This window comes from Ovis aries, chromosome 1 (genome assembly GCF_016772045.2).
Source record: "Ovis aries strain OAR_USU_Benz2616 breed Rambouillet chromosome 1, ARS-UI_Ramb_v3.0, whole genome shotgun sequence".
NCBI classification, from domain to species: Eukaryota; Metazoa; Chordata; class Mammalia; order Artiodactyla; family Bovidae; genus Ovis; species Ovis aries.
Window position 1 is genome coordinate 43,021,877 of NC_056054.1, and position 27,071 is coordinate 43,048,947.

At 43.3% G+C, this 27,071-nt stretch overlaps 1 protein-coding gene and 1 long non-coding RNA gene across 3 annotated transcripts in view; one reads left to right on the forward strand and one right to left on the reverse strand.

Moving 5' to 3' along the window:
• The window catches only part of IL12RB2 (interleukin 12 receptor subunit beta 2), a 75,319-nt gene extending 49,345 nt beyond the window's left edge, over positions 1 to 25,974 (forward strand). Inside the window, exons 11-16 of one of the 2 annotated variants that reach the window (XM_042243522.1) lie at positions 5,284 to 5,382; positions 5,473 to 5,631; positions 9,972 to 10,109; positions 17,348 to 17,438; positions 20,144 to 20,243; positions 24,969 to 25,974. In XM_042243522.1, the coding sequence (XP_042099456.1) occupies positions 5,284 to 5,382; positions 5,473 to 5,631; positions 9,972 to 10,109; positions 17,348 to 17,438; positions 20,144 to 20,243; positions 24,969 to 25,508 (1,127 nt within the window). In that variant the 3' untranslated portion in view covers positions 25,509 to 25,974. 2 annotated transcript variants of the gene reach the window in all.
• Positions 1 to 27,071, reverse strand: part of LOC132659276 (uncharacterized) — a 652,410-nt gene that overhangs the window by 276,957 nt on the left and 348,382 nt on the right. The window lies entirely within an intron of this gene.

Consider the following 27,071-nt stretch of genomic DNA (forward strand, 5'->3'; position numbering starts at 1 on the left):
ATCCTGTGCATAAGCAACATTGTTGTTATTGTTGTTTAGTCGCTAAGTCGTGTCTGACACTTTGCAACCCCATGGACTGTAGCCCACCAGGGTCCTCTGTCTACGGAATTTCTCAGGCAGGAATACTGGAGTGGGTTGCCATTTCCTTCTCCAGAGGGTCTTCCCAGACCCAGGGATCAAACCTACGTCTCCTGCATTGGCAGGTGAATTCTTTACCACTAAGCCACTTGGGGAGCCTATAAGCAACATTGGACAATTGGAAAACAAGGCGGCCAAAGGCTTGTTTAACCATTTTGATAAATGATTGCAGAGGTGTGTGTCTTCCTCCTATCAGAGTCTGATGCTTACCCTTCTGCTATCATGGGAGCAGTCCCTAAATGGGGCTTGTTATTTCTAACCAGTGAAAAGAATCCTTAACCTCTTCTGTCAGAGAGATCTAGTCCTAATCGCACCTGAGGTGGCTGACATATTTGCCAAACAAACATTAAAGGGCAACAGCTCAAGTTCTTTATTTTTTTCAAGTTCTTAATCACAAACTCTGAAGTCTTTCTCTGTGAGCCGCTGTCAGCTTCAAATATTGTTTTGTGTTGGAAATACTCAAAGACCTCCCTTACTTACCAATGAATGTTACCAAAAACCAATTAGTGGAAATTTCTTATTTTAATTTTCCCAAAGAGAAATGGTATTATTTGCATTCTAGAGTTCAGCTAGTTAGATGGTCACTTGGTTGAAAATCTTCCAGGATGAATTTCAACGAACAAGGCACGTGTGTGTGTGTGTGTGTGTGTGTGTGTGTGCATGCACGCACATGTGCTGACACATTCAGAAGCCGAAGCTACAGTATTTTCCACCTTCTATTTTTCTCCTACTAATTGTTGTTCTATAATAAATCCAAATCATCGTAAGATTATTAATGCAAATCTAGGTCAGCAGATCACCCCAAATTAATTTTTTTAATTTATTTTATTGGCATATAGTTGCTTTACAATGTTGTGTTAGTTTCTACTAATAGCAAAGTGAATCAGCTATACATATATTTCTATGTTAAAGGAAACCTGAATGAACTCCTTGGCCAACCCAATATATAACCCTTTTTTTATTTCCTTCACATTTGGGTTACCACAGAGCACTGAGAAGTATTCCCTTAAAATGTTGATAAATGTGTTTTCTGTGTGGCAATGGATGTGCTAATTTAATGTGCTAAAAATGTCAATGTGATTTTTAAAGTATAAGTTCAGCATAGTGATGAAAAGTTCTGCAGCCAGATTATCTGGATTTGAGTCCTGGTTCTGTCACTTACCAGAGTGTATGATCCAGGGCAAATTAACTTCTCTGTGTCTCAGTTTCCTTATCTGGAAAATGGGGGTAATATTACCTACCTCACTGGGTTATTGTGAAGACTAATTGAAGGAGAAGACATTTTTAACAATACCTAACACATTTTACGGAGAAGGCGATGGCACCCCACTCCAGTGCTCTTGCGTGGAAAATCCCATGGACAGAGGAGCCTGGTAGGCTGCAGTCCATGGGGTCGCGAAGAGTCGGACACAACTGAGCGACTTCACTTTCACTTTTCACTTTCATGCATTGGAGAAGGAAATGGCAACCCACTCCAGCGTTCTTGCCTGGAGAATCCCAGGGACAGGGGAGCCTGGCAGGCTGCCGTCTCTGGGGTCACACAGAGTCGGACACGACTGAAGTGACTTAGCAGCAGCAGCAACACATTTTAAGTACTCGATAATCTAGCTATCATCATTATTATTATATGTGATGGAGCTAAGATTTTATAGGTTTTGAAGCTCTAAATCCCGTAATATTTTCATTACACCGTGACAACCATTATACCTGTCCAGCAGGATATACACATCCTGCTTAAGGAGACAAGATTTTCACAGATGAAAGAAACAGCATGGTACATGATAATACATGAACCAGTCCTTAACTGTGTGCCTCTTTTAGAGTCTAGCTACTCAGACTTCTAGTGGGTTGTGTTCAGCTTTAATCACTGTATTTAAAGAGAATGCTGCCTGGATAACCCCATGAGCATCAGAGGAAGGTGAGCAAGCCTTTAGGGTCTGTAATTTTTAATGGGGAAACTGTTTAGCGTGTAGAAGAGTATTCTAGATTGGGGTGGGAGGTGGTTGATGACTCTTGCTGGCTTCAATATGTATGTAAGAAAGAGTATGTGTCCTTTGTTGTTCTGGAGAGCAGAATGAAGGCCCTCTGCATAAAAATTGTAAGAAGACAGATGTCAGCTCAATTTTGAGAAAGTACTTCCCTTACAGTTGATGGTCTCTAATAGGACAGTTGATTGCCCTTCAAGGCAGTGCATTCTCTGTCCCTAGAGTCACTGAAGTGGAATCAGTGTTCCTTTAAGGGTGTGTGTGTGCATGTGTGTGTGTGTGTGTGTGTGTGTGTGCTCAGTCGCTATGGACTGTAGCCCACCAGGCTCCTCTGTCCACAGGATTTCCCCCGGCAAGAATACTGCAGTGTGTTGCCATTTCCTCCTCTAGGGGATCTTCCCGACCCAGGGATCCAACCTGCGTCTCCTGAATCTCCTGCGCTGGCAGGCATATTCTTTACCACTGAGCTAACTGGGAAGCCCTTTATGACTGTTATGTCCATCAAATCAGATGAAACAGTAGATACTGAATTCTAAACTGCTATATAATTGTAAATACTTATTATATTAGGATTTACCCCTTTGGGATAGTTTGAACTATACAGTCCCTACAGATCTTTCTTTTTAGAAATTCTATTAAATGATGAGAGAATTTTTTCCATAGGAAACTAAAATGTTCTTAAGCACTTCAGACATATTCATTTGAATAAAGGCAATAATACTGGGTTAGATTATTAATTCAGGTCATTCTCCTACCTGAAAACACTTGATTAACTATGAGTTTATTTTGATGTAACATTCTGGAAATAAACACTTAAAACTTAGCTAATTCATACTTATCATGAATTCAGTTACCCTCTCCAATCAGTAAGATGACTCATTGCCATAAGATCCTTACCAATTTTTTCTCAGCATCTAGCTGGGGCAGAGTTGGGTGCTTTGGAGTGGGCTACAGTGAAGTTCAACTCCTGGATTATAAATTGGTGGGGTCTAGGCTAGAGACTGTCAGTCCTGTCTTATCTAGGTGAAAACAGTTCTGACCTTATTATATAACCACTCCTTTTACAGATAACATAGACATCATGGTGTCTAGAAAACCTTCCCTCATGCCTAGCTATCGGGGCTCACCATCATACTTCCTCTATGATTACTTCTCATTGCTGGTCATTTAGTGTTTGCCTTCTCCCAGACTTAACAGGTGAAATTAGCTTTCCACAGAAAAACCACCTGAGAGACAGCTTATGAACAGGGAGCCAGAGCCTTTGCCCAGGAGTGCTAGGTGTGTGTGCATGCATGGGAGTCTTGAGAAATAAGCCTGGAACTCAGGGCCAGACTCTAAAAAGAAATGAAAATGTTAAGAGTATGTGCTTCATCCACCAGCAGCAAAGGCTAAGGAATTTCTGAGGTGGGGAGCAGACAGTGATTAGGGTATGTTCATGCCAGAGACCCGAGAGAGACAGGTTCGCCCCCTGAGTTGGGAAGATCCCCTGGAGTAGGCAATGGCAACCCACTCCAGTATTCTTGACTGGAAAATTCCACGGACAGAGGAGCCTCCAGTCTGCAGTCCATGGGGTTGCAGAGTCAGACATGGCTGACTGAGCACATATACACACACATGTAAGAATTAGCCAGGAAAACGGGAGGAGTTCTTAAGGTGAGAACTGGGGAACAAGCTTGCTCGGGCTCTACTCTTCATAAAAAAGAAAGTGTCAGCTAAGTTATGGAGCCACATTTTCTTCCCTCCTCCACGTGTTAGTCGCTCAGTTGCATCGGACTCTTTGTGACCCCATGGACTATAGCCCACCAGGCTGCTCTGTCCGTGGGATTCTCCAGGCGAGAATACTGGAGTGGATTGCCAAGGCCTCCTCCTGGCGATCTTCCCAACCCAGGATTGAACCCCAGTCTCCTGCATTGCAGGTAGACTCTTTACCATCTGAGCCACAGGAGAAACCTGCCCTCCTCCACTAGGGGCAAGCTATTCACAAGAAGCCCAAAGTTTCTGATGTCGCAGTTCCCAAGGCCTCTGCCCTGAACTCACACCTTGCATGGCAAAATGCAACAAAACTGTTTGCCTAATGTGCTCATCTGGAACTCCCACCTGGCACTGTGGTTGATAGGTCCCTTCCAGAACTAGCAACAGAGCTGCCAGGCACCAGCCCCTCCCAAATGAAGCAATTCTGTATTCCATGTTGCCCTTTGGATTTCTGGGTCTGGATGCCACTCACAAAGCATCTTTGGATGATGGAACTAAGCTGATTGAAGCCTTGTTCTACTTCACTTGGCTCATGAGTACGATTTGAAACTTGCCCATGGTATGAGTTTTTATTTCCTCATGGACAGTAGTAGTAGCATATTTAGGCTTTATGTACTGCCTACTTGCTGGAATATTTAAGGGATAATGGATTTTTATAGAAAACACACAATGTAGTAAATTATTCTGTGATATAAAATTCCTCTTCCAGAAAAGAAAATGTGAAACCCTAATCAGTTGTCAGGGTAGGGGACCCGACCTACCTACGGCAGGGCGTTGAACAATGTGGGAAAGAGTCCTTCCTCTGACCACGTGAGACTCCAGTTAGTTACCTAACAGAAGTAATCTTTTTCCTTTAAATTTTCATTGGGAGTTTAAAGATAAGTCATGGGCAGTATCTATGACAGGGGCCTTTTCTTTACAGGAAATTGACATTTGGGATTCATGGAAATAAGGAGTTTGGGCAGGGGAGCGTGCCAAGAAAATGACTGGCAGAAAACTGCAAAGTGTAGCACTTTAAAACATAGGAAGGAGTATTAGCATCCTCAGGTATCTTCCCAGTCTTCCAAGCTGTGAAGCGACTGAGATCTGAGTGGAACGTGGTGGGTAGGGGGGCTGGGGGCTGGCAGGGCGGGGCAAAGGGGTAGATTATACTGAGCGGCACCCTGATGAGTCACACCGGAACGTGTCACCCCTGCTGCCCTGTCAGATCATGATAAGTATCAGGAATCAGAAGAGCCGTTCAAGTGCTACGCCTACAAAACACCACCCTTTGCTGTAAACAGCAAATAATTTATTTGTAGAAGTCAAAGTTTTTCCTTAAAAGTGAGTTTTGTTTCAGAAGCTGTCTGTGTGGTTTTGTTTAAACCCTTTTTTGAACTGGAATAGCCTCTGTCTTTATGTCTTGCAGAAAACATAAAACCCTACATCTGTTATGAAATCCGCGTGCATGCACTTGCAGGGGACCAGGGAGGGTGCAACTCCACCCGGGGTAACTCCCAGCACAAAGGTGAGTCTTGGGATCTTTCGTCCAGCTGTGCTCTAGTTTAATGGTTTGGATTTGGAGGGTGACAAAAGCCTCCTATGTTCTACTTCACAGCACCACTGAGTGGCCCCCACATTAATGCCATCTCAGAGGAAAAAGGGAGCGTTTTAATTTCATGGGATGAAATTCCAGCCCGGGAGCAAATGGGCTGCATCCTCCACTACAGGATATATTGGAAGGAACGGGACTCCAACTCCCAGCCTCAGTTTTGTGGTACGTGTGAGAGACAAAGGCAACAGGGCCTTTCTTGCTTAGATGTTGGGAAAACACAAGCGTGTGCAAGTGCTAGCACTGTACCTAGTGCTTAGTAGGTGCTCAATAAATGTTTGTAAAGTTAATTGAATGAAGAAAAATAAAGACATCTAAACACATACACACTCACAAAATCACTGAATATGTGTTACATGCCAAGCAAATGGAAGAAATGAAGTTAATGAATGAGGCTCTCAAGGAACTCACTTAGATGGAGACAGCATTTCAAAAAGCAATAAAGGCACTTGGATATCATTATATAGACCCTTGAGGTTTGCAGGGAATGCGTTTGGAAAACCTTTGAATCCCCACACTCGCAAATACCATCATAGCATGTTATTTTCTCCTTAAATGGATAAAACACAATTTAAGTAACTCCTTATGACCCATAATTATGCAATAATACTAAAGCAATTAAATTCTGGCTAGAGCATTATCTCAAGTGATTTCATCACTCATTCACTGAGCAGCTCCAACTCACTTGCCAGATTTAATGTTTTAATCTTTGATTTATGCAGTTTTGTTTTATTTTTCCTGGCTTGAATCTCCCTTTCGTATTTATAGGCAGCCAGAGTTCTTTCAGGAGCATTTATCATAACGAAGCAACCATTTTATTCCTTAGTGAGAATTATTGGGTCCAAGAAGAATGTAACAAAGCCGACCTGCCATATAGTTGCCAGAGCGCTGCCTGCAGAGTGATTTTTACTTGGTAAACTTGAGGAACTGGTCCTCTCTCTTGACCTTAGATCTGCAGTATTGCTTTTCTGAAAGTTATGACTTTTAAAGCGAATTAACTTTTTATTATAGAAGTAATACTTTTATATGGTAAAACCATTCAAATACTTCAGAAAGATATAAAGTGGGAATTATCCTTTCCTCTATACTTAGGCTGTTAGTAGTTCTTCATGTGTTCTTCCAGAAGAAAACGTGATGCATATTCTAGCATACATTCAGGATAACCATCTGTATTCTGATCTGTACCTTACTTTGCCTCTCACTAGCAACTAAACAACAAAAAGCATCAATCCATAGTTAGATCTTTCCACATCAGTCCATATGGACTTGTCTCACTCTTCTTTTTAACAGTTCTATAGTGTTCCACTATAAGAACAATCTGCTTAATAATCCACAGCAATCTGCTTAATAATCCACAATTTCTAAATGCAGCATATCACTCAACGTAACTCCTCCCCACTGTTCAGGGTAAGTCAGTTCTGAAATGTACCCTGAAAGGCGCTTCATCAATTGATGTAATCCTGGGCCATTTGGAATGCTTCATGTGACATTTGCTCCCTCTTAAATGTTAATTTTTATAGAACTTAAGTTGAGATGTCTATTTATAACAGATGGTTCTAAAATCTGTTCTTGTAGATGTTGAAGAAGTTGCCTACCTTACTTGCAACAAATCCCTTAGGTATTTTAAAATAAGTTTAAAAGGAAGACGGTGCAGATTTAAAACCCTATTTTGTACCAGTTTAGATAGTTTCCCTCTTAGCACTTACAGATGAATAAGACCTGTTCCCTATCTTCAGAGAGCTCACAGTCTACCCATGGAAAAGTACACAGAAGTGATGTAAATTCTTTAATCAAGGACTGACAACTACCTGTTGCATTTGGCAACCAGAAATTGTTGGCAAATCCACAAGTGCAGTTTCTAGAGAGTGGTAGGAGGCGGAGGGAGAAAGAAACCAGAAAGGCTCCACAACAGCAAAAGGAGCATGGAGTTCCCAGGAGGAAGGACCCTTGTCTTAGGTGTCTTCTGGCCTGGCCCCTAACAGCACAAGCAGGGTGCCGTAAGAGCACTTCACCCGGCCTGGACAGGAGAGAGGCGTAGCACTGGGGCGGGATGTCTGCTTCCCCAGGCAGTTCCAGCCCACTGCCACTCCTCTGGAAGTGTGTTGATACTGCCATGCGCGCTGCTCTACAGGCACACACAGTCTGCTTATTATTACTTGGCTGTTTTTGCCAACATGAAGACAGAAGCCATGTCACCATTGTCTCCCCCTTACTTGCAGTACAGCCAGGCATCCGGTAGGTGTTAATAAGAACAGTATTTTTTGAGTAACAAATGGGTGAATACTGCCTTGCACTTTGTTAAACCAGTGCAGATGATTAGATCAAAGCTAATTTCCAGTAACCAAGCAACTATTTTGCCTGGTTCCCTCGTGGCTGTGTGGTAAACAATCTGCCTGCCAATGCAGGAGACGTGGGTTCAATCCGTGGGTTGGGAAGATCCCCTGGAGAAGGAAATGGCAACCCATTTCAGTATTCTTGCCTGGAGAATCCCATGGACAGAGGAGCCAAGTGGGCTACATTCCACAGGGTCACAAAAGAGTCAGACAGAACTTAGTGACTAAACAACAACAACAGTTTTGCCTGGTACCACTTGCCCTTCTTACTGGTCACCTTTCAGATAATTGGCAACCATTAGCCTCTCCCTAAACTGGTGCCTTTCTCATTTAACCACCATCAGCCTAAAGTTTCAGACCCAAGGACTGAATGGCCTCCTTTATCTCTGCCAGATCACAGCCCAGATGAGGCAGCAGAACCAGTATTTCCTGCAGGACTTCTTTCTCCCATTACTCAACTCAACCTATTTGCCAACCAGATTGCTGACACCATCACTCTCCTCCCTGCTCCTCCCATAATTTCTGTTTTTATTCTTCAGATATATACAATATATGCATGTGTGTGCGTGTGTGTGTATGTAAACATTTTTGGCCCCGAAAACTATTCAAATACCTTACCTTGTGTTCCAACGTCTCATTTGACTCCCTGATGTTCACCCTGCATGCTTTGCTGCAGCAAGATGAGCAGAAAGTCTCTCTCAAATTATTTTTTTAGTCCCCTGCCTTGGGAATGAGATACAATTTGGTTTAATCATATAGCTGAAGTCTGTGCAAGCAATTTCATCAGGCTGAAGTAGGGTTGGGAATTTTCCACATGGTACTTTTTCTCAAAAGGATAGGAATTGCTCTGCTAGTCACAGCTGTTAAATGATCTGCTGAGGCCTTAGCTCCTTTGGGCAGAGTGAACGCAATAATACAGGGCTCCATCTTGCTGGTCACCCATAAGCAGGGATGTGGGAGTGTCATGGGGTCTGTTATCCCTACTAGTAATAGATGGTGCTCTTTGAGGCATACTCTGTGTCTCAGTGCCTTGTGAGAATAATAAATATGTTATGACTGTTGAAATAAATTCAGCAAGCAGGGGGAATATCTAACTTGCCCTAGGATTTGTGTGTGCTCAGTCAGTCAGTCTTTGTGGCCACATGGACTGTAGCCCACAAGGCTCCATTGTCCATGGAATTTTCGAGGCAAGAATACTGGAGTGGTTGCCATTTCCGTCTCCAGGGGATCTCCCCGACCCAGGGATCAAACGGGCATCTCCTGCATTTGCAGGCGGATTCTTTACCACTGCACCACCTGGGAAGCCCCACCCTGGGATTTGTAAGCCCATAAGTGATGTTGAGACACACAGTGCTGAGTTCTGGTTTCCACTTTGATCACCAGCACATGGACAAGTCTGCTGAGCAAGTAAGCTACACCTGTGGAAGTTCCAGCCTTAATTTTACAGTTCCCCTCAGAGTTCACTCTGAAACTCACACTCAGCAGACCCCTGGAGGAGGAGACTGTTTACTAAATGCTACCGACATTCATATTTCTTGGAGGAGAAAAACAACACCAACACATTGCTCAAAAACCAAATCTCCCCTGCTGAGAACCTGCAGGGGTGTTGAAACTAAAGAACTGACAATCTAGGCTTAAACTACCAAAATAAATCTAAGTACTATGTTCTCATTTTTTAGATTTTATGTCAAATTGAAGCAGATCAGAGATTAAATCCAAGTCTATTTCATTAATTGATAAATGCACAAATTTCTAAGAAATAGAATTTCTTGAAAATTCTGTTGAAAACAATTTGTATATTTAATTTCCTCCCCAGGAGTTCTCAAATATACCTGATAAATGTCAGAAACATTATAATTATAGGAAATAAAAGGAGTTACTACAGCTAAATAATTTCAAAAGCAAAGTAATACTCATTCTTTGAAAAGATTTTTATTACAGAAAAAAAATTTAATTCTTTTGATATGCTGTGACATGGGGCCTTCATAAATGATAGTGTCTAGGGTCTTTCAAAGTATTAAGTACTAATGAATTAGGACTATTTTAAAACAGCAATGTGCTTTTCTTTTTCAAGTTAAATGAAGCATTAACAAATAAATATGAATAAAAGCCCACGTTCAAGCATTTCCTTTAATGCATGCCTTTCCTCCTTTATATTTATCTTCCTTTCAGAAATTCCCTATAGGCTCTCCCCAAATTCACATCCCATAGACAGCCTGCAGCCCAGAGTGACATATTCTCTGTGGATGACAGCTCTGACAGCCGCTGGTGAAAGCCCCCAAGGAAATGAAAGAGAATTTTGTCTGCAAGGTAAGAACCACCCTTACAGAGGGCAAGTCCACTGGATTCCTCCATAGGCGTACACTCCCACTATGTGAGATGAAGATTATCAGACTTCCTTTAATTCACTAATTACTTGCTTGCTGCTACACCTTTGTGTTTGCCATATCCCCTAATTAGAGTGCCCTACCATTTCATTATCTGCCTGGCTACAGTCTCTACTCAGTTTTCAAAACTCAGCAAAAATGTTGCCTCCTCCAGAAAGTCTTCCCAAATGCACATCCATATTTTCTTCATAATATGCTATGCTTGACCCCTATTCAAAACTCTGAGTCCAACAGGCAGGAACTAGTGTCTGTTTATCACTTATTATCAAGATCTGGAACACCACCCAGCACATAGTACGTGTCCTCTGATTATCTGTTCAATGAAAGATGAGCGTAATCCCAACGAGGATTCATCTCTTGCCTATTGTCCAACTCTTTGCAACTCCTTGAACTGCAGCACCCCAGGCTTCCCTGTCCTTCACTATCTCCCTGAGTTTGCTCAAACTCATTTCCACTGAGTCCATGATGCTATCCAACCATCTCATCCTCTGTTGCCCTCTTCTCCTCCTGCCCTCAATCTTTCCCAGCATTGGGGTCTTTTCCAATGAGTAGGCTCTCTGCATCAGGTGGCCAAAGTGTTGAAGCTTCGGCTTCAGCATCAGTCCTTCCAATGAATATTCAGGGTAGATTTCCTTTAGAATTGGCTGCTTTGATCTCCTTGTGGTCCAAGGGACTCTCCAGAGTCTTCTCCAACACCACAGCTCAGAACCAGCAATTCTTTGGCAGCCATCTTTATGGTACAACTCTCACATCCATACGTGACTGGAAAAACCATAGCTTTGACAATATGGAACTTGTCAGCAGAGTGATATCTCTGCTTTTTAATATGCTGTCTAGGTTTGTCATAGCTTTTCTTCCAAGGAGCAAGCATCTTTTAATTTCATGGGTGAAGTCGCCATCCACAGTGATTTGGAGCCTAAGAAAATAGAATCTGTCACTGCCTCCACGTTTCCCCCTTCCGTTTGCCATGAAGTGATGGGACTGGATACCATGATCTTACTTTTTTAAACAACTTTTGCATGTCAGATAGTTATCATGCTCAAGGCACTCTGTTAAGCACTTTGCACAGTGTATTTTGTGTGTGGGAAACTTTGCACAATAACCAAGTAGCTTAAACAACAGAGATCGATTTCCTCACATTTCAGGAGGCCGTAAGTCTGAGAACAAGGTGTCAGCAGAGTTGGCTTCTTTTGAGGGCTGTGAGAGAATCTGTCCCACAGCTCTCATCTCACATCTGGGGGCAATATCTGGCTCCTGGTTCCTCTGCCTTTTCTAAAACCAGCTTGAACATCTTGAAGTTCACAGTTCATGTACTGTTGAAGCCTGACTTGGAGAATTTTGAGCATTACTTTACTAGCATATCAGATGTATTCAGTTGTGCGGTACTTTGCGCATTCTTTGGCATTGCCTTTCTTTGGGATATAATCAATCTGATTTTGGTGTTGACCATCTGGTGATGTCTATGTGTAGAGTCTTCTCTTGTGTTGTTGGAAGAGGGTGTTTGCTATGACCAGTGCATTTTCCTGGCAAAACTCTATTAGTCTTTGCCCTGCTTCATTCCGCATTCCGAGGCCAAATTTGCCTGTTACTCCAGGTGTTTCTTGACTTCCTACTTTTGCATTCCAGTCCCCTAGAATGAAAAGGACATCTTTTGGGGATGTTAGTTCTAAAAGGTCTTGTAGGTCTTCATAAAACCGTTCAATTTCAGCTTCTTCAGTGTTACTGGTTGGGGCATAGATTTGGATTACCGTGATATTGAATGGTTTGCCTTGAAGACAAACAGAGATCATTCTGTCGTTTTTGAGATTGCATCCAAGTACTGCATTTTGGACTCTTTTGTTGACCATGATGGCTACTCCATTTCTTCTGAGGGATTCCTGCCCGCAGTAGTAGATATAATGGTCATCTGAGTTAAATTCACCCATTCCAGTCCATTTTAGTTTGTTGATTCCTAGAATGTCGACGTTCACTCTGCCATCTCTTGTTTGACCACTTCCAATTTGCCTTGATTCATGGACCTGACATTCCAGGTTCCTATGCAATATTGCTCTTTACAGCATCGGACCTTGCTTCTATCACCAGTCACATCCACAGCTGGGTATTGTTTTTGCTCTGGCTCCATCCCTTCATTCTTTCTGGAGTTATTTCTCCACTGACCTCCAGTAGCATATTGGGCACCTACTGACCCGGGGAGTTCCTCTTTCAGTATCCTATCATTTTGCCTTTTCATACTGTTCATGGGGTTCTCAAGGCAAGAATACTGAAGTGGTCTGCCATTCCCTTCTCCAGTGGACCACATTCTGTCAGACCTCTCCACTATGACCCACTCGTGTTGGGTTGCCCTGAAGGCATGGCTTAGTTTCATTGAGTTAGACAAGGCTGTGGTCCTAGGGTGATTAGATTGACTAGTTTTCTGTGAGTATGGTTTCGGCGTGTCTATCCTCTGATGTCCTCTTGCAACACCTACCTTCTTACTTGGGTTTCTCTTACCTTGGGCATGGGGTATCAGATTGATTATATTCTTTCCAGCCAAAGATGGAGAAGCTCTATACAGTCAACAAAAATAAGACCAGGAGCTGACTGTGGCTCAGATCATGAACTCCTTATTACCAAATTCAGACTTAAATTGAAGAAAGTAGGGAAAACCTCTAGACCATTCAGGTATGACCTAAATCAAATCCCTTATGATTATACAGTGGAAGCGAGGAATAGATTTAAGGGCCTAGATCTGATAGATAGAGTGCCTGATGAACTATGGAATGAGGTTCGTGACATTGTACAGTAAAACAGGGATCAAGATTATCCCCATGAAAAGAAATGCAAAAAAGCAAAATGGCTGTCTGGGAAACCTTACAAATAGCTGTGGAAAGAAGAGAAGCGAAAAGCAAAGGAGAAAAGGAAAGATATAAGCATCTGAATGCAGAGTTCCAAAGAATAGCAAGAAGAGATAAGAAAGCCTTCTTCAGCAATCAATGCAAAGAAATAGGGGAAAACAACAGAATGGGAAAGACTAGAGATCTCTTCAAGAAAATTAGAGATACCAAGGGAACATTTCATGCAAAGATGGGCTCGATAAAGGACAGAAATGGTCTAGACCTATCAGAAGCAGAAGATATTAAGAAGAGGTGTCAAGAATACACAGAAGAACTGTACAGAAAAGATCTTCATGACCCGGATAATCACGATGGTATGATCACTCATCTAGAGCCAGACATCCTGGAATGTGAAGTCAAGTGGGCCTTAGAAAGCATCACTACGAACAAAGCTAGTGAAGGTGATGGCATTCCAGTCGAGCTATTTCAAATCCTGAAAGATGATGCTGTGAAAGTGCTTCACTCAATATGCCAGCAAATTTGGAAAACTCAGCAGTGGCCACAGGACTGGAAAAGCTCAGTTTTCATTCCAATCCCAAAGAAAGACAATGCCAAAGAATGCTCAAACTACTGCACAATTGCACTCATCTCACATGCTAATAAAGTAATGCTCAAAATTCTCCAAGCCAGGCTTCAGCAATATGTAAACTGTGAACTTCCAGATGTTCAAGCTGGTTTTAGAAAAGGCAGAGGAACCAGAGATCAAATTGCCACCATCTGCTGGAAAAAGCAAGAAAGTTCCAGAAAAACATCTATTTCTGCTTTATTAACTATGCCAAAGCCTTTGACTGTGTGGATCACAATAAACTGTGGAAAATCCTGAGAGAGATGGGAATACCAGACCACCTGACTTGCCTCTTGAGAAATCTGTATGCAGATCAGGAAGCAACAGTTAGAACTGGACATGGAACAACAGACTGGTTCCAAATAGGGAAAGGAGTACGTCAAGGCTGTATATTGTCACCCTGCTTATTTCACTTCTATGCAGAGTACATCATGAGAAACACTGGACTGGAAGAAGCACAAGCTGGAATCAAGATTGCAGGAGAAATATCAATAACCTGAGATATGCAGATGACACCACCCTTATGGCAGAAAGTGAAGAGGAACTAAAAAGCCTCTTGATGAAAGTGAAAGAGGAGAGTGAAAAAGTTGGCTTAAAACTCAACATTCAGAAAACAAAGATCATAGCATCCAGTCACTTCATGGGAAATAGATGGGGAAACAGTGGAAACAGTGTCAGACTTTATTTTGGAGGGCTCCAAAATCACTGCAGATGGTGACTGCAGCCATGAAATTAAAAGATGCTTACTCCTTGGAAGAAAAGTTATGACCAACCCAGATAGCATATTCAAAAGCAGAGACATTACTTTGCCAACTAAGGTCCGTCTAGTCAAGGCTATGGTTTTTCCTGTGGTCATGTATGGATGTGAGAGTCGGACTGTGAAGAAAGCTGAGCACCGAAGAATTGATGCTTTTGAACTGTGGTGTTGGAGAAGACTCATGAGAGTCCCTTGGACTACAAGAAGATCCAACCAGTCCATCTGAGGGAAATCAGTCCTGAATATTCATTGGAAAGACTGATGCTGAAGCTGGAACTCCAGTACTTTGGCCACCTGATGCGAAGAACTGACTCATCTGAAAAGACCCTGATGCTGGGAAAGCTTGAGGGTAGGAGGAGAAGGGGACGACAGAGGATGAGATGGTTGGATGGCATCACCGACTCAATGGACATGAGTCTGAGTGAACTCTGGGAGTTGGTGATGGACAGGGAGGCCTGGCGCGCTGCAGTCCGCAGAGTCACAAAGAGTTGGACACAACTGAGCAACTGAACTGAATTGAACTGAACTACTCCAGTCCGACCTTATCTTAACTAATAGCCTTTGCAATGACCCTATTTCCAAATAAGGTCACTTTTTAAGGAACTGGAAGTTAAAACTTCTACATACGAATTTCAGGGTGGGAGGACACGATCCAACCCCTGCGACACACACCTTCACTCATTTGACCCTGACTGCAGCTGTGTCACATGCCTCCACCAGGCGCAGTACCAGGCACTCCACAGGAAATGAATGCAGGAGTGAGGGGTTAGGGTGTCGTTTTATAGGTACGAGGTGTACAACGATGACCCAGGTCATAGAGGTGGCAAGTGCGAGAACTACAAATCAGACTCAGATTTGAGTTTAAGTTAAACTTGAATATGTGAAGAAGTGGCCCAGCTAACATGGGTTTCTCTCCTACCAGCTAAGTTACACTGTTCTCTCTGGCAGTGCCTTTTACATCTGCTCCAAGCATAAAACAAGCTATTCTTGTTTGTGACAAGGACTACCGAGTTAATCATTCAGGACCCTATGCTAGATACTTCTCCACTGGGAAAACTGACAACTCATCTCCCAGCACTCTCATGAAAGTAAACTTGTGAGCAGTTAATTGGATTAAGGACTCAGCATCTTTGTGCTCCTGGTACTCCAGACCTGTCCCATCTGCCCAGAAAGCAAAGCAGATGCTAAAGAAATGTCAGACTGTGCCAGTTGTGTGGGGTGGTAACAAGGCTGCCAGCGTTCATTCCCCTATTCAGCCCTAGGAACAACCTTTCTCATGGGAGTAGCAGGCCTCTGGCCTCTAGCGCCCCCTGCACACCCTCCTCACCCCCAACCTGTTCTTCACTCTCTCAAAAGAAGAGTCTTTCTACAAGATCCCTGTTGCTGACATTCTACCTCCTGTTGCAACCCATCCATGGTTCCCAAAGGCTTTCAAGCAAGAATTCAAACTGCTTTGTTACCAGTCCCTGCGTGACCTGGTCCCATTCACCTGTCCAGCCCCATCCTCTGCCACACACTCATCATTTGTACTAGAAAGCGAGACCAGACTATCTGTGATCGCTGAAGCACTCTCTGCTTCCTCCTTCCATGCCTAGTCTGCTAGTCTGTCTGCACTTCCCCAGCTTGTCCGCACAGCTGACTTCTAGCCATCCAGCTCTAAAGTTTTGACATCCTGCCCTTGGGGAAACCTTCCTGCGCTGGTCATGAAACCGCTTCCCATGTTGTTTTCTGCAACAGTGCCTCATATATGCTGTTTTTACATGTATCCCATGGCATCATGGTTTACTGTTTACATGTTTATACATCCATCATCTGGACTATCTTCATGACTTCTTAAGACAGCAAAGCCCATGTCCTATTCATCTGTGTATTCCAGCATTTAACCTGTCCTGTTACTTGGTTTACACTCAATAAATGTTGGGTGAATTAATGGAAAGTCCCAATACATAGTGAAATGTTGCTTATAGGAAGGAATCAGAACAATTTCAAAGACCCAAGTTAGAGGGCTTATTCAATGGCTTGGTAAAATTAATAGCTACCATTTCTTGAGGGCTTCTGTGTTCAGATACGTGGCTGTGCTTTAAATACACCACCTCTAATGTCCATAGCAACCTGCAAGGTAGATGTTATCATTCACCATTTATAGGTCAATTATCTGAGGTCCACACATTAGCCAGTGGCAGAGCCAGGACTAGACTCCAGGGCTCCCAGGTCACAGCCAGGGCTTTGTATACCACACTCCCTTTCCTTCTGCCCCTAGCAGAGGAGGGAGCCCTTGCAGGATTGGAGCTTCTCTGTTCAAACCATAGAATTGTCCCTTTTGTGCCCTTTCTCCCTAACTGAATGGGCAAAAGTGAGTCAGCCTGGTTCCTGAGTGCAGCTACGCAGGTGCTGTAAAGCCCAGGGAGTTCACACAACTGTCAGTATTTATTTATTTACTTATTTGCTTAGCTATGCTGGGTCCTAATTGCAGTATGCAAGATCTTTAGTTGTGGCATGTGAACTCTTAGTTGCAGTATGTGGGGTCTAGTACCCTGACCAGTGATCGAACCTGGGCCCCCTGCATTGGAAGCACAGAGTCTCCAAGCCACTGGACCACTGGGGGGATCCCACAGTCAGTATTTAGAAATGTTCATTGAGGACATTTCTAAACTCATTCTAAACTCAGTCACAGGGTTTGCTCACTTTTTGCTGCTGCTGCTGCTAAGCTGCTTCAGTCGTGTCTGACTCTATGCGACCCCATAGACAGCAGCCCACCAGGCTTCCCCGTCCCTGGGATTCTCCAGGCAAGAACACTGGAGTGGGTTGCCATTTCCTTCTCCAATGCGTGAAAGTGAAGTCATTCAGTCGTGTCCGACTCTTAGCGACCCCATGGACTGCAGCCCACCAGGCTCCTCCATCCATGGGATTCTCCAGGCAAGAGTGCTGGAGTGGGGTGCCATTGCCTTCTCCACTTTTTGCTGCAGGTAAAGCCAATTGGAGCGCATTTGTGGCACCAAGTATATTCATGGCTGTCATCATGGTGGGCATTCTCTCAATGCGTTGCTTCCGACAAAAGTAAGTTCGTTACACCTGCCAACTTTGGTAAAAGCTGTTTGTTTGTTTGTTTCATATAATAGCTATTGCTGCTGTGGGTCAAAAAGACGGTTTTCTCATACATTGCTGGTATCAGACTAAGTATATTCAGCTTTTTAGAGTGACAGTATATGTCTAACTTTTTATAATATTAAACCTTTCCCCCAACAATTTCTAACTAGAAATCTATTCTATCATAGGTATATACAGGTATTTTGTGGCAAATATGTTCACTGAAGTATTATTCACAAAAGGAGAACAATTTGAAGCAAACTAAATGCCTGACAACATGGAATTGTATAAATAAATCACAATATATTTTATGCCATATAGCATACTATGCATTCATTACAGATATAGAAGAAAAGTAAATCATATGAATATTTGCTATATGGCATTTTAAAAAGCAGGTTGTAAAACAAAATGTACTATCATTTAAAAAAAAAATAGTGCATAGACACACGCACACAGACATGTAGGGTGTACTAGTGAGCATTAAATTTGGTTGTATATAACTTAGAAAGCCAAAATAATATGACAGATGAGCTAAGCTTCTCACTCAGGTAAAGGAAGTCAACTCAGGTGCTGACTGGTGTAGTCAACTCAGGTGGTCCCTGGTCATCAGGGACCTAGGCTCCTTTTTCTGCTGCACTGTCCAGACACTGGCTTCTCTCCTCATGGCCCTCATGAGACCCTCATGAAGTTCACCTCATGGCCCAGTGGCTGCAGGAACTGTGGCCATCAGGCCTGCATTCTACAACTCTAGGGAGAAGGGAAGCGCCCGTACCTACCTATTCAGGAGCCTTCATGTGAAGAAGTCACATGTGACACTTTTTTGACATCTCATTGACCAGAACTTGATGAGGCAAGAGATGCTTAAAACTGTGACCTTTTAGCTGGGCTCCTTGTTGTCCCAGTAAATCAGGGTCCCCTTCCAAGAAAGAGGGGAAAACGTGTACTGGATGGCAGTTAATATACTCCTCCCCGAGGATAGACACTAAAATATTAATGGTGGTTATAACAGGGGGATAGAATCATAGGTGATCTTAGTTTTGTTTAACTATAGTTTCTAAAATTTCTTTAAACATGTACCATTTGGTATGAATAATTTTTTTAATGAATTAGTTATTCAATAGTTTTCTTCAAATGTTGTGTAAAGTAGAAGAGATCAAAGTAAAACCACAGTAGAAAAGTCATCTTCTACTGGCCATTGAACTTGTTTGAAAGGCTTTCCATTTATTAAAGCTCTCTCATATGTGATACATATTTCAAAGCAGAGCTCTTTTTAGGTAGACTTTGAAAAAGTTGAACTCAAAGAATCAACTAGAATCCCATGCATCCTCCTGAGGGAAATAGTATCAGTTAGGGTAGAGGCATCTGCTGGTAAAAAAAAAAGAAAAGAAAAGAAAGAAAGAACCTCCAAATATAGTGGCTTTAATAAAATAGCTTATTTTTCTCCCATATAATTCTAAGGTGTGTCATCCCGATTGGTCATCAGCTCTGCTCCACACAGCCATTTAGGGACCCAGTTGTCTTCCATTTTATTGGCCCACAATCCTTTGGGTACTTTCCTCATCTGCATGATCTATACTAGGTCACAGGAACCTTTGCTCACATTTATTTGGGGAAAAATAACCTGGTCACATGGCCTCATCTCGTTTCAAAGGGCTAAATACATCATAGCAGCTCACTATTCTTATTAAACAAAGTTTATTAAAGCCACATCTTTAAAACTGCTTCATATTGTTCTTGAGTTTTTTTAAAAAAAGGCAAAATAGTTAAGTCATGTACATATAAGAAACATTTTTTGGATTTTTCTTCCACATCATAAACTCATCTTAAAGTATCTTCAAAAACCCAGAGATGTGGAAAGAAATAAAAGACCCTCTGATCACCAAATACAACTACTGCTGGATATTTCCATATGGTATTTTTTTCTTGGCTTTTTTTTTTTAAGCTTGGTTATGTCCAAGCTGTTTATGCCACTTGTATCCTGTTTTAGTCTTTATTTACTTTTAGCAAAACAGTTTATTTGCCATTACAAGCTCTTTATAAACATTCTAATTTACTAAATAGTAATCTCCCCAAGGATATTGACCATGTCCTCTTATTTGCTGTTTTATCCACACAGCATGTGGCACTGTGCTGGTCATACATTAGGGATTCAGTCAATGTCTGTTGAATGAGCACTTGGCTGCTCAGTGATAGCTAAACATCATACTGAGGGAAAGTTCCATAGTTTATTTAGCAAACCCTAAGTGGTTGTGGCACAAGCGTTATCATCTGTCCAGACTTCATAGAAAACTAGTCCAGCCATAGGTGAGGCAACATCTTTCTCCTGCAGTATTTACATTTTATTCATTTGCATAATCTTGCACTGAAATCACTTCACTAAGAACCTGTGTGAAGAGTTGACTCATTGGAAAAGACTCTGATGCTGGAGGGATTGGGGGCAGGAGGAGAAGGGGACGACAGAGGATGAGATGGCTGGATGGCATCACGGACTCGATGGACGTGAGTCTGAGTGAACTCCGGGAGATGGTGATGGACAGGGAGGCCTGGAGTGCTGTGATTCACGGGGTCACAAAGAGTTGGACATGACTGAGCGACTGAACTGAACTGAAGAACCTGTGTTCCATGCCACTGTGTGCACCCTTAACCAGATGTCATGCTGTCTTTACCTGCAGGGTATTTGTTCTCCTTTTGGCCCTCAGACCTCAGTGGTGTAGCAAAGAAATTCCAGATCCAGCAAATAGCACTTGGGCCAAGAAATATCCTATCGTGGAGGTAAGGTGTAAAGCCGTGTTGGCCAGTCGATGGGGTTCTAAGTCTCCCCTTGTAGTTACAGGGAAACCTAGGTGCTTAGATCCTGTGAGTAAGCTGTTTATCATACCAGGTTACCGTCTGAGTTATCACCCCCATGCATAGTAATTTTCTGAAGCTTATGAGTGCATGCTCATTCAGTCATGTCCAACTTTCTGCAACTCCATGGGCTGCAGCCTGCCAGGCTCCTCTGTCCATAGGATTTTCTAGGCAGGAATGTTGGAAATTTCCTACTCTGGGGAATCTTTCCAACCCAGGGATCAAACCACATCTCCTGCATTGTCAGGTGGATTCTTTTATCATTGAGCCACCTGGGAAGCCCCTGAAGCTTATGACCAAGACTGAAAACCCAAAGCTTTCCATTCCTATCGATGCATTATGTTCCCCTCCTCACCTCAGCTTACTTCAAAAAAAAGATTTAAAAAGCAAGTGTATTTGGTGAGCATTGGCTCATCCAAATTCAAAAGCACTGAAGCTTTTACTGTGATGCTCCCAGTCCTTTGTGAGCTCAGAACAGATAAATAGAGCCCAGACTATTTTGGTTTTGGCAGGAAGCCAGTAAGTCATTCCATTGTGCAAGGAAAAGGTTTTAAGGCAGGAGAGGTTGCTCAGCTAGCACAGGAGAGTGCTGGGAGGAGAGGACACCCAGGGACCTGCTGCCACAGTCCCAGGAGGGGAAAGCAGCTCACAGCGGGCAAGAGGTCTCTGGCCAAGGACCTTGAAGTTGAAGGCATCTGAATGCAGAGCCAGAATATGCACTGAAGGGGAATAAAGGGGGATGGGGGGCCCATGTTCTTCCCATCAGCTGGGGCCTTAGCAGCCCCCCACTCGCATGTCTTAGAGCCCGGTTCCTCCAAGACTTATCCTCTTCAGTCACCCATGTATTCTCTCATCCACACCCTTCCTCAAGCCAAAAGACAGTGGTACCACCTGCTCCTCAGGGAAAGAGCTGGTCCCAGCTATGTCTGCGTCAGTAGGAATTTAAGTCACCACAGTTTAATTCCTTTAAAATAAGGCCACCTCTGCCACTTACTATGTCAGTGATCCTTGAGGAGCTTGTCTGATGACATGAGCCCTAGTTTCATCCTCCATAAAATAGGAGTTGACAATACCTCTCATATATATTGTTGTGAAGACTAAATCAGATGCCATGTAAGGCACATGTATCGTACAAGGCAAAGATCATTCATTTTCTTCCCAGGAAGATTTATTCTTGAAGTCTTCTTTCTCTGTTGAGGAGTTTTGTCCCTGTTAAGTTACAGTAGCAAGAACAGTATAATAGTAACAATATATGTATGTATGCATGTATATTATATATATTTGAGTATTTGATATATAATTATATTATGATATATAACATATCACACAATGTTTATGTATAAAATATAATGTACATTCTCTATGCCAGGCACTATAAAAAAATTTTCATGTATTAACATCTAACCTGTACAACAGCTTTATGAGGTTATAATGTGATCATCCCCATTTCTCAAATAAGGAAGCTGAGGCACAGAGGATTCAGTAACTTGTCCAGTGTTAGTCGACTAGTAGGTGGATCCTGGGTTCACATATATGTAGGATGTGCTGTCTGCCATTATACTTTTAAATGTTCTAAAAGATCTTCAGCACAGGGTGAGGGAGGTGTTTCCAGCAGTCAGTGCCTCTGAGCTGAAAAGACTAACTCAAGAGGTGTTCCCACACTGGACCCTCACTTGGAGGCAATATTGTAATATACCTATGGGAATGTACTCAATAAGATGCCACTGCTAGTGTTAGAGGGGATTCAGGTGCCAGGAGTTGAATAAGCTGAGCTCTAAGGTCTCTGTCTTCCAGTGCTGAGATGCCATAGTCCCATGTCCTGAAAGCCTGAAATAGCACAGTGGGGAGCAGCTCCGGGTCAGTCACAGACACCGGGCTCCCATGCTGGCGGCTTTGGTGGCATGGTCTCTATTTGCCACTGTCTGGGTATGAGGGGACACAGAGGCATACAGAGCCACTGAAGAGCCCATCAAAAGCTTAGAAGAGGTGCTGAGATAAACCAAGGGTTAGAGAAAGCAACACAGGGAAACAATAACAGAAATTGCACACACATGCCCGAAGTTCTACAGTATGAGTATTTTCATTGCAGTGTTATAAATAGAAGCCAAATATTACATAATGTAACCTGCCACCAGGGGGCCAGTGTAAACATTTGGGTATATCTGTACAGTAAGAGGTTACGAAACTACTAAAAACAAAACTGAGATCTATATGTATCTAAATCTCTAGTATAAAGGTGAAAAAAAGCAGTTTGTAGTAATTGTCTAAAGTGGATTCTCATTTGTATAAAAGGAAGGTGATTATACACACACACACACACTCTCTCTCTCTCTCTCCAACATGTGCACAGGATATTTCTGGAAGCCTAAATATGAAACTGGTAATGGTGGTTGTCTTTGGGGAGGCAGTTGAAGGCATGAAGGCCACTTAATGTTTATTACAAATTCTCTTTGAACAGAAAAAAAAAAAAATTTACAAGACTATGTCCCTATATTTCTTTTGCAAAAAAAAAAAAAAAACAATAAATTAGAAAATTAAAAAAAAAATTACACATGCCATCGCCTTGTGGCAGCCTCAGAACCCCATGTCACTAGACCCTTGCAAGGGGTAGAATATTTTTAAAGGGCCAAACTGCTCTCTTGGTGACAGGCTGGGGCAGACATCAGAAACAATAGTCTTTCACCTCCAACAAAATGTGCTTTGAGTTCCCAGACTTTACATTCCCCTGCAAGTGAAAGTATCAGTTGCTTAGTCAGGTCTGACCCTTTGCAACCCCATGGACTGTAGCCTGTCCATGGGATTCTCCAGGCAAGAATACTAGAATGGATTGCCATTCCCTTTTCCAGGGGATCTTCCCCACCCAGGGATTGAACCCAGGTTTCCTGCATCGCAGGCAGATTCTTTACCGTCTGAGCCACCTACCATTTCTTAAAATGTGGCCAAAAAGACATGGTCTTTAAACTCGAGAGGAAAAGGCCCAAGCATAAAGGGAATACTGGGATGTTATCCATTTTGAGCTTGTAAAAGCTTAAAATAGTTCCTATGATATACCTGAGTTATTACTGGTCCAAGAGGCCTTGCCCCATGATCTTGTCAGCCAGGGGGCCTGCTTTGTAAAAGTTCTGAGGTACACCCTCTGTTGGTACTACCAGAACTGTCAAAAGGTAGAGCCTTGCCTTATGGAATACAAGGTGATCCTCACTATCTGTGATCCCTCCCTAGTGGTGCTTACAGTGTTTTGGCAGCTGCCAGCCATGTTTCAAGCCAGACCAATGTGCCAGGGCCAGATTGCTTAGCAATAGGAAAAGAGCAGGCTCTGAAAAGAAAAGTACACACCTACCCTATGGCTGCTCGGGGCCCTTTGTAGAAGTCTGCCCTGAGACGGCATTGTTATTCACTTTGGGGACACTTGCCATGCTTGAGGCAAGGGAGAGGACCTCAGTGCCCAGTATAGATCATACCATTCTCACGCAGCTTGGCATCTTACAGGTAAGTGATTCAAAGGCCAGAGAGGTATATTGCGTTTTCCCAAGCTGTAGATTCTCAGAGCTGGGATTAGTCCTCAGGGTTTGCCCTAGACAAAGGCTAGTTTTATTATCTTCCTCCTATAAAATCTGGTCCCTGCTTGCAGCTGACAGACATGTTTTGGGGAGGGGGTGGGGTTTGCCTTTTTTTTTTTTTTTTTAAGTAACAGTATAAAGCATCTTGTGCCAAGAATCTAACAGCTGGCTTCTTTGCTGTTGTAGGAATCCAGTGTGGGGAACAGTCACTAGGGGCTTCCTGAAAGTGGGCTTTGGAGCTCTTCTTCAGAAAAATCAAGCAGGCAGCATAAAAGAAAGTTTCAAGTATGGGGAGAGCCCAATAATGCCTATAAAAAGAAAGGTCAATAGAGTGCTTAAACTTGGACTCAGGAATCAGTAGTATGCTTGGAAAGGAGATGTAACCAACCAGATGTTGAGAAAGACAGAGCAAGAAGAGTAACAGACAAAATTAGCTATAGTGAGGAAAGGATGAAAACTTCTTCCCAATAAGTTATTCTAGAGGAGTCTTAAGAGCAGAACTGACAAGGATATTACCCTGCCAAAAACCTCTCAGCAGTTGTATCAAAGCCCGAACTCTTAAGTATCCCTTAAAAGTCCCTTCATCATGTGACCTCCTTCTCTTTCTAAAGCCTTAGTGTGCCTGTCCCAAGAAAGAACTAGCAGCTTCCAGAGTAGACCAATCCTCCTTGCCCCACCAGCTCCTTACCTAGGAAAAACTATACACCTCTCAGGATTCAGCTCTAGTATCATCCTTTTAAAGTCTTCCATGCCTCCTCCCCAGACAGCTGCAAGCTCAGCCTTTCCTCTGCACCCACTGTGCCTTCTATGCTAGAGGAAAAGCAGCTGGTACAGTTTGACTCACCAGAAACAGCCTAGCTGACGGTTGAGTGGGATAGTGACTCACTCACTGCTAGGGGCTGAGAGGAGTCCATGGCTCGCCAACAATGTTAACTGCCTCTCTTACCTCCCAAAGTTAAGGGCCCACAGTGTTCTGCCTCGAGCTGAGTAGGTAGTGCAGGCTGCGAGGCCTTTTGGAACCCTGAACAAGTTGATTGTCAAGGCTACTTACTCATCATACCCATATGAGCCTCTTCTTTCCCTTTCTCAGGAAAAGACACAGCTGGCCTTGGATAGGCTCCTGACAGACTGGGCCACTCCTGAAGAACCTGAGCCCCTGGTTATCAACGAAGTCCTTTGTCGAGTGACACCAGTCTTCAGACCTCCCCATCACCCCAGCTGGTCAGAAAAGGGACAAGGAGTCCAACGTCACTATACCTCTGAGGAAGACACAGAGTACAGTGCCTCGAGCCCACCACCTCCAAGGGCTCTCACAGCAGAGACAGGACAAGGCGTGGACCTATACAAGGTTCTAGGGAGCAAGGGCCCTGACTCAAAGCCAGGAAACCCAGCCAGCCCCTTGACCATCCTCCCAGTGGACTACCTTCCTACCCATGAGGGCTACTTACCCTCCAACATGAATTATCTCCCTTCACATGAGGCTCCCATAACTGATCCTCTGGAAGAACTGCCTCAGCACATCTCTCTTTCCATTTTCCCCTCAAGTTCCCTTCGCCCACTTACCTTCTCCTGTGGTGAGAAGTTGACTCTGGACCAGTTAAAGATGGGGTGTGGCTCCCTCATGCTATGAGTGGCGAAGCTTGAAGTTTGGAAAGCTGATGTACCTCCAACCGGCAAGGCATGTCCTGTCTACCCAGACACCTGCTTCAGTGGTCATTACCTCTGGGTGCTTCCGTCAGATCTGGGTGCAGCTAGAGGGCAGGTAAGCCAGCTCAGGGTGAATCTCAGGAACTGAGAGTTGGCTGTAACCAAATCCAGATACCTCATCTTGCCTTCTGCAGAGCCTTAAGATTACATCCACTGCTGTGTGGACCTAGAAATTCCAATCTGGGTTCTTGCAACTTTCTTGTCTATGTTGTCCAGAAAGGAGAAAGACAATAGTAGAAACCAAAACTCTTACTAGCAATGGCAAACAGTGCAGAGGACCATTCATTCAACAACCATTTATACTTGACCTTGAATAATATGTGTTTGAGCTGTATGGGTCCACCTATATGCATATGTTTTAAAATAATAAATTCTACAGTACTACATGATCCATTGTTGGGTGCTGAGCCACAGATACAGAAGGCCAACTAAAAGTTATATGCAGATTTTCAACTGCAGAGGGAAGTTGATGCCCCTAATCACCACACTGTTTAAGGGTCAACTGTATATAGAGTTGCTACTATAGACCACATCTATGTTTTGATCAGTATGTCCCATCACCCTGAGATACAAATGTTCTGCTAGGTCATATTTAACGCTTCATCCATGCCTCCTGCCATTCCAGACTAACATAGTTAGTTCTCCCAGGATTTATTTGAAAAGCTTAAGCTTCTTCCTTACACATCTATTCTACTCTGTTTAACTGCTGTGTAGCACCCCCACTGCATGGTTCCTTGCATCTCCGCAGCTTCAGCACTAGCTTGTCTGCACCCAGGCTGTGAAGCCCCTTGTTTGACTATTTGCAATAGGTCATGACAAAGCTGCCACCTCAGAACCAGTCCAAACTGTCACCTCTTGAGAGTAAGAGCCAACTTTTATTTCTTGCAATACCTGCTGTTCCTGTATTTGCTTTCTTTTGATTACTAATAGCCATTTTAGCCATTCTTCCCCTCCCGCTTCAACACACAGGTTCCAGTCTCCTTTTTAACCACCCAAACCTTTTCCCTTGGAGAAGGAAATGGCAACTCACTCCAGTATTCTTGCCTGGAGAATCCCATGGACCGAGGAGCCTGGTGGGCTACAGTCCCTGGGGTCACAGAGTCAGACATGATTTAGCAACAAAACCACCACCACTTCCTTTTCCCTTCCCTTAAAGCCCCAGGTGGTACTGCAGTCCTCAATTGTTTTCTTAAAAGTCTCCTTCTCAGGATGCAGAAGCCTCCTCAGCACTCCCCTTGTACAATGCACTTTCTCTCTACTGGACTGTAAGTAACCTGAAGGCAGGGATCACAGCAATCTGATTCTCCAGCACCGTGCCTGCTGGAGAATCAGATTGATAGAGTAGGTTATCAATACAAAGTAAGACATGTCTCCTGCCACCGCCTCCACCTTGTTCTTCTGTTCTAGAAGGCAGTCCAGCTATGCCTGCTTCTTTATTGAGACAATTACATTTGCTTGTAATCCTCTTCATTCTCAACCCTGACTC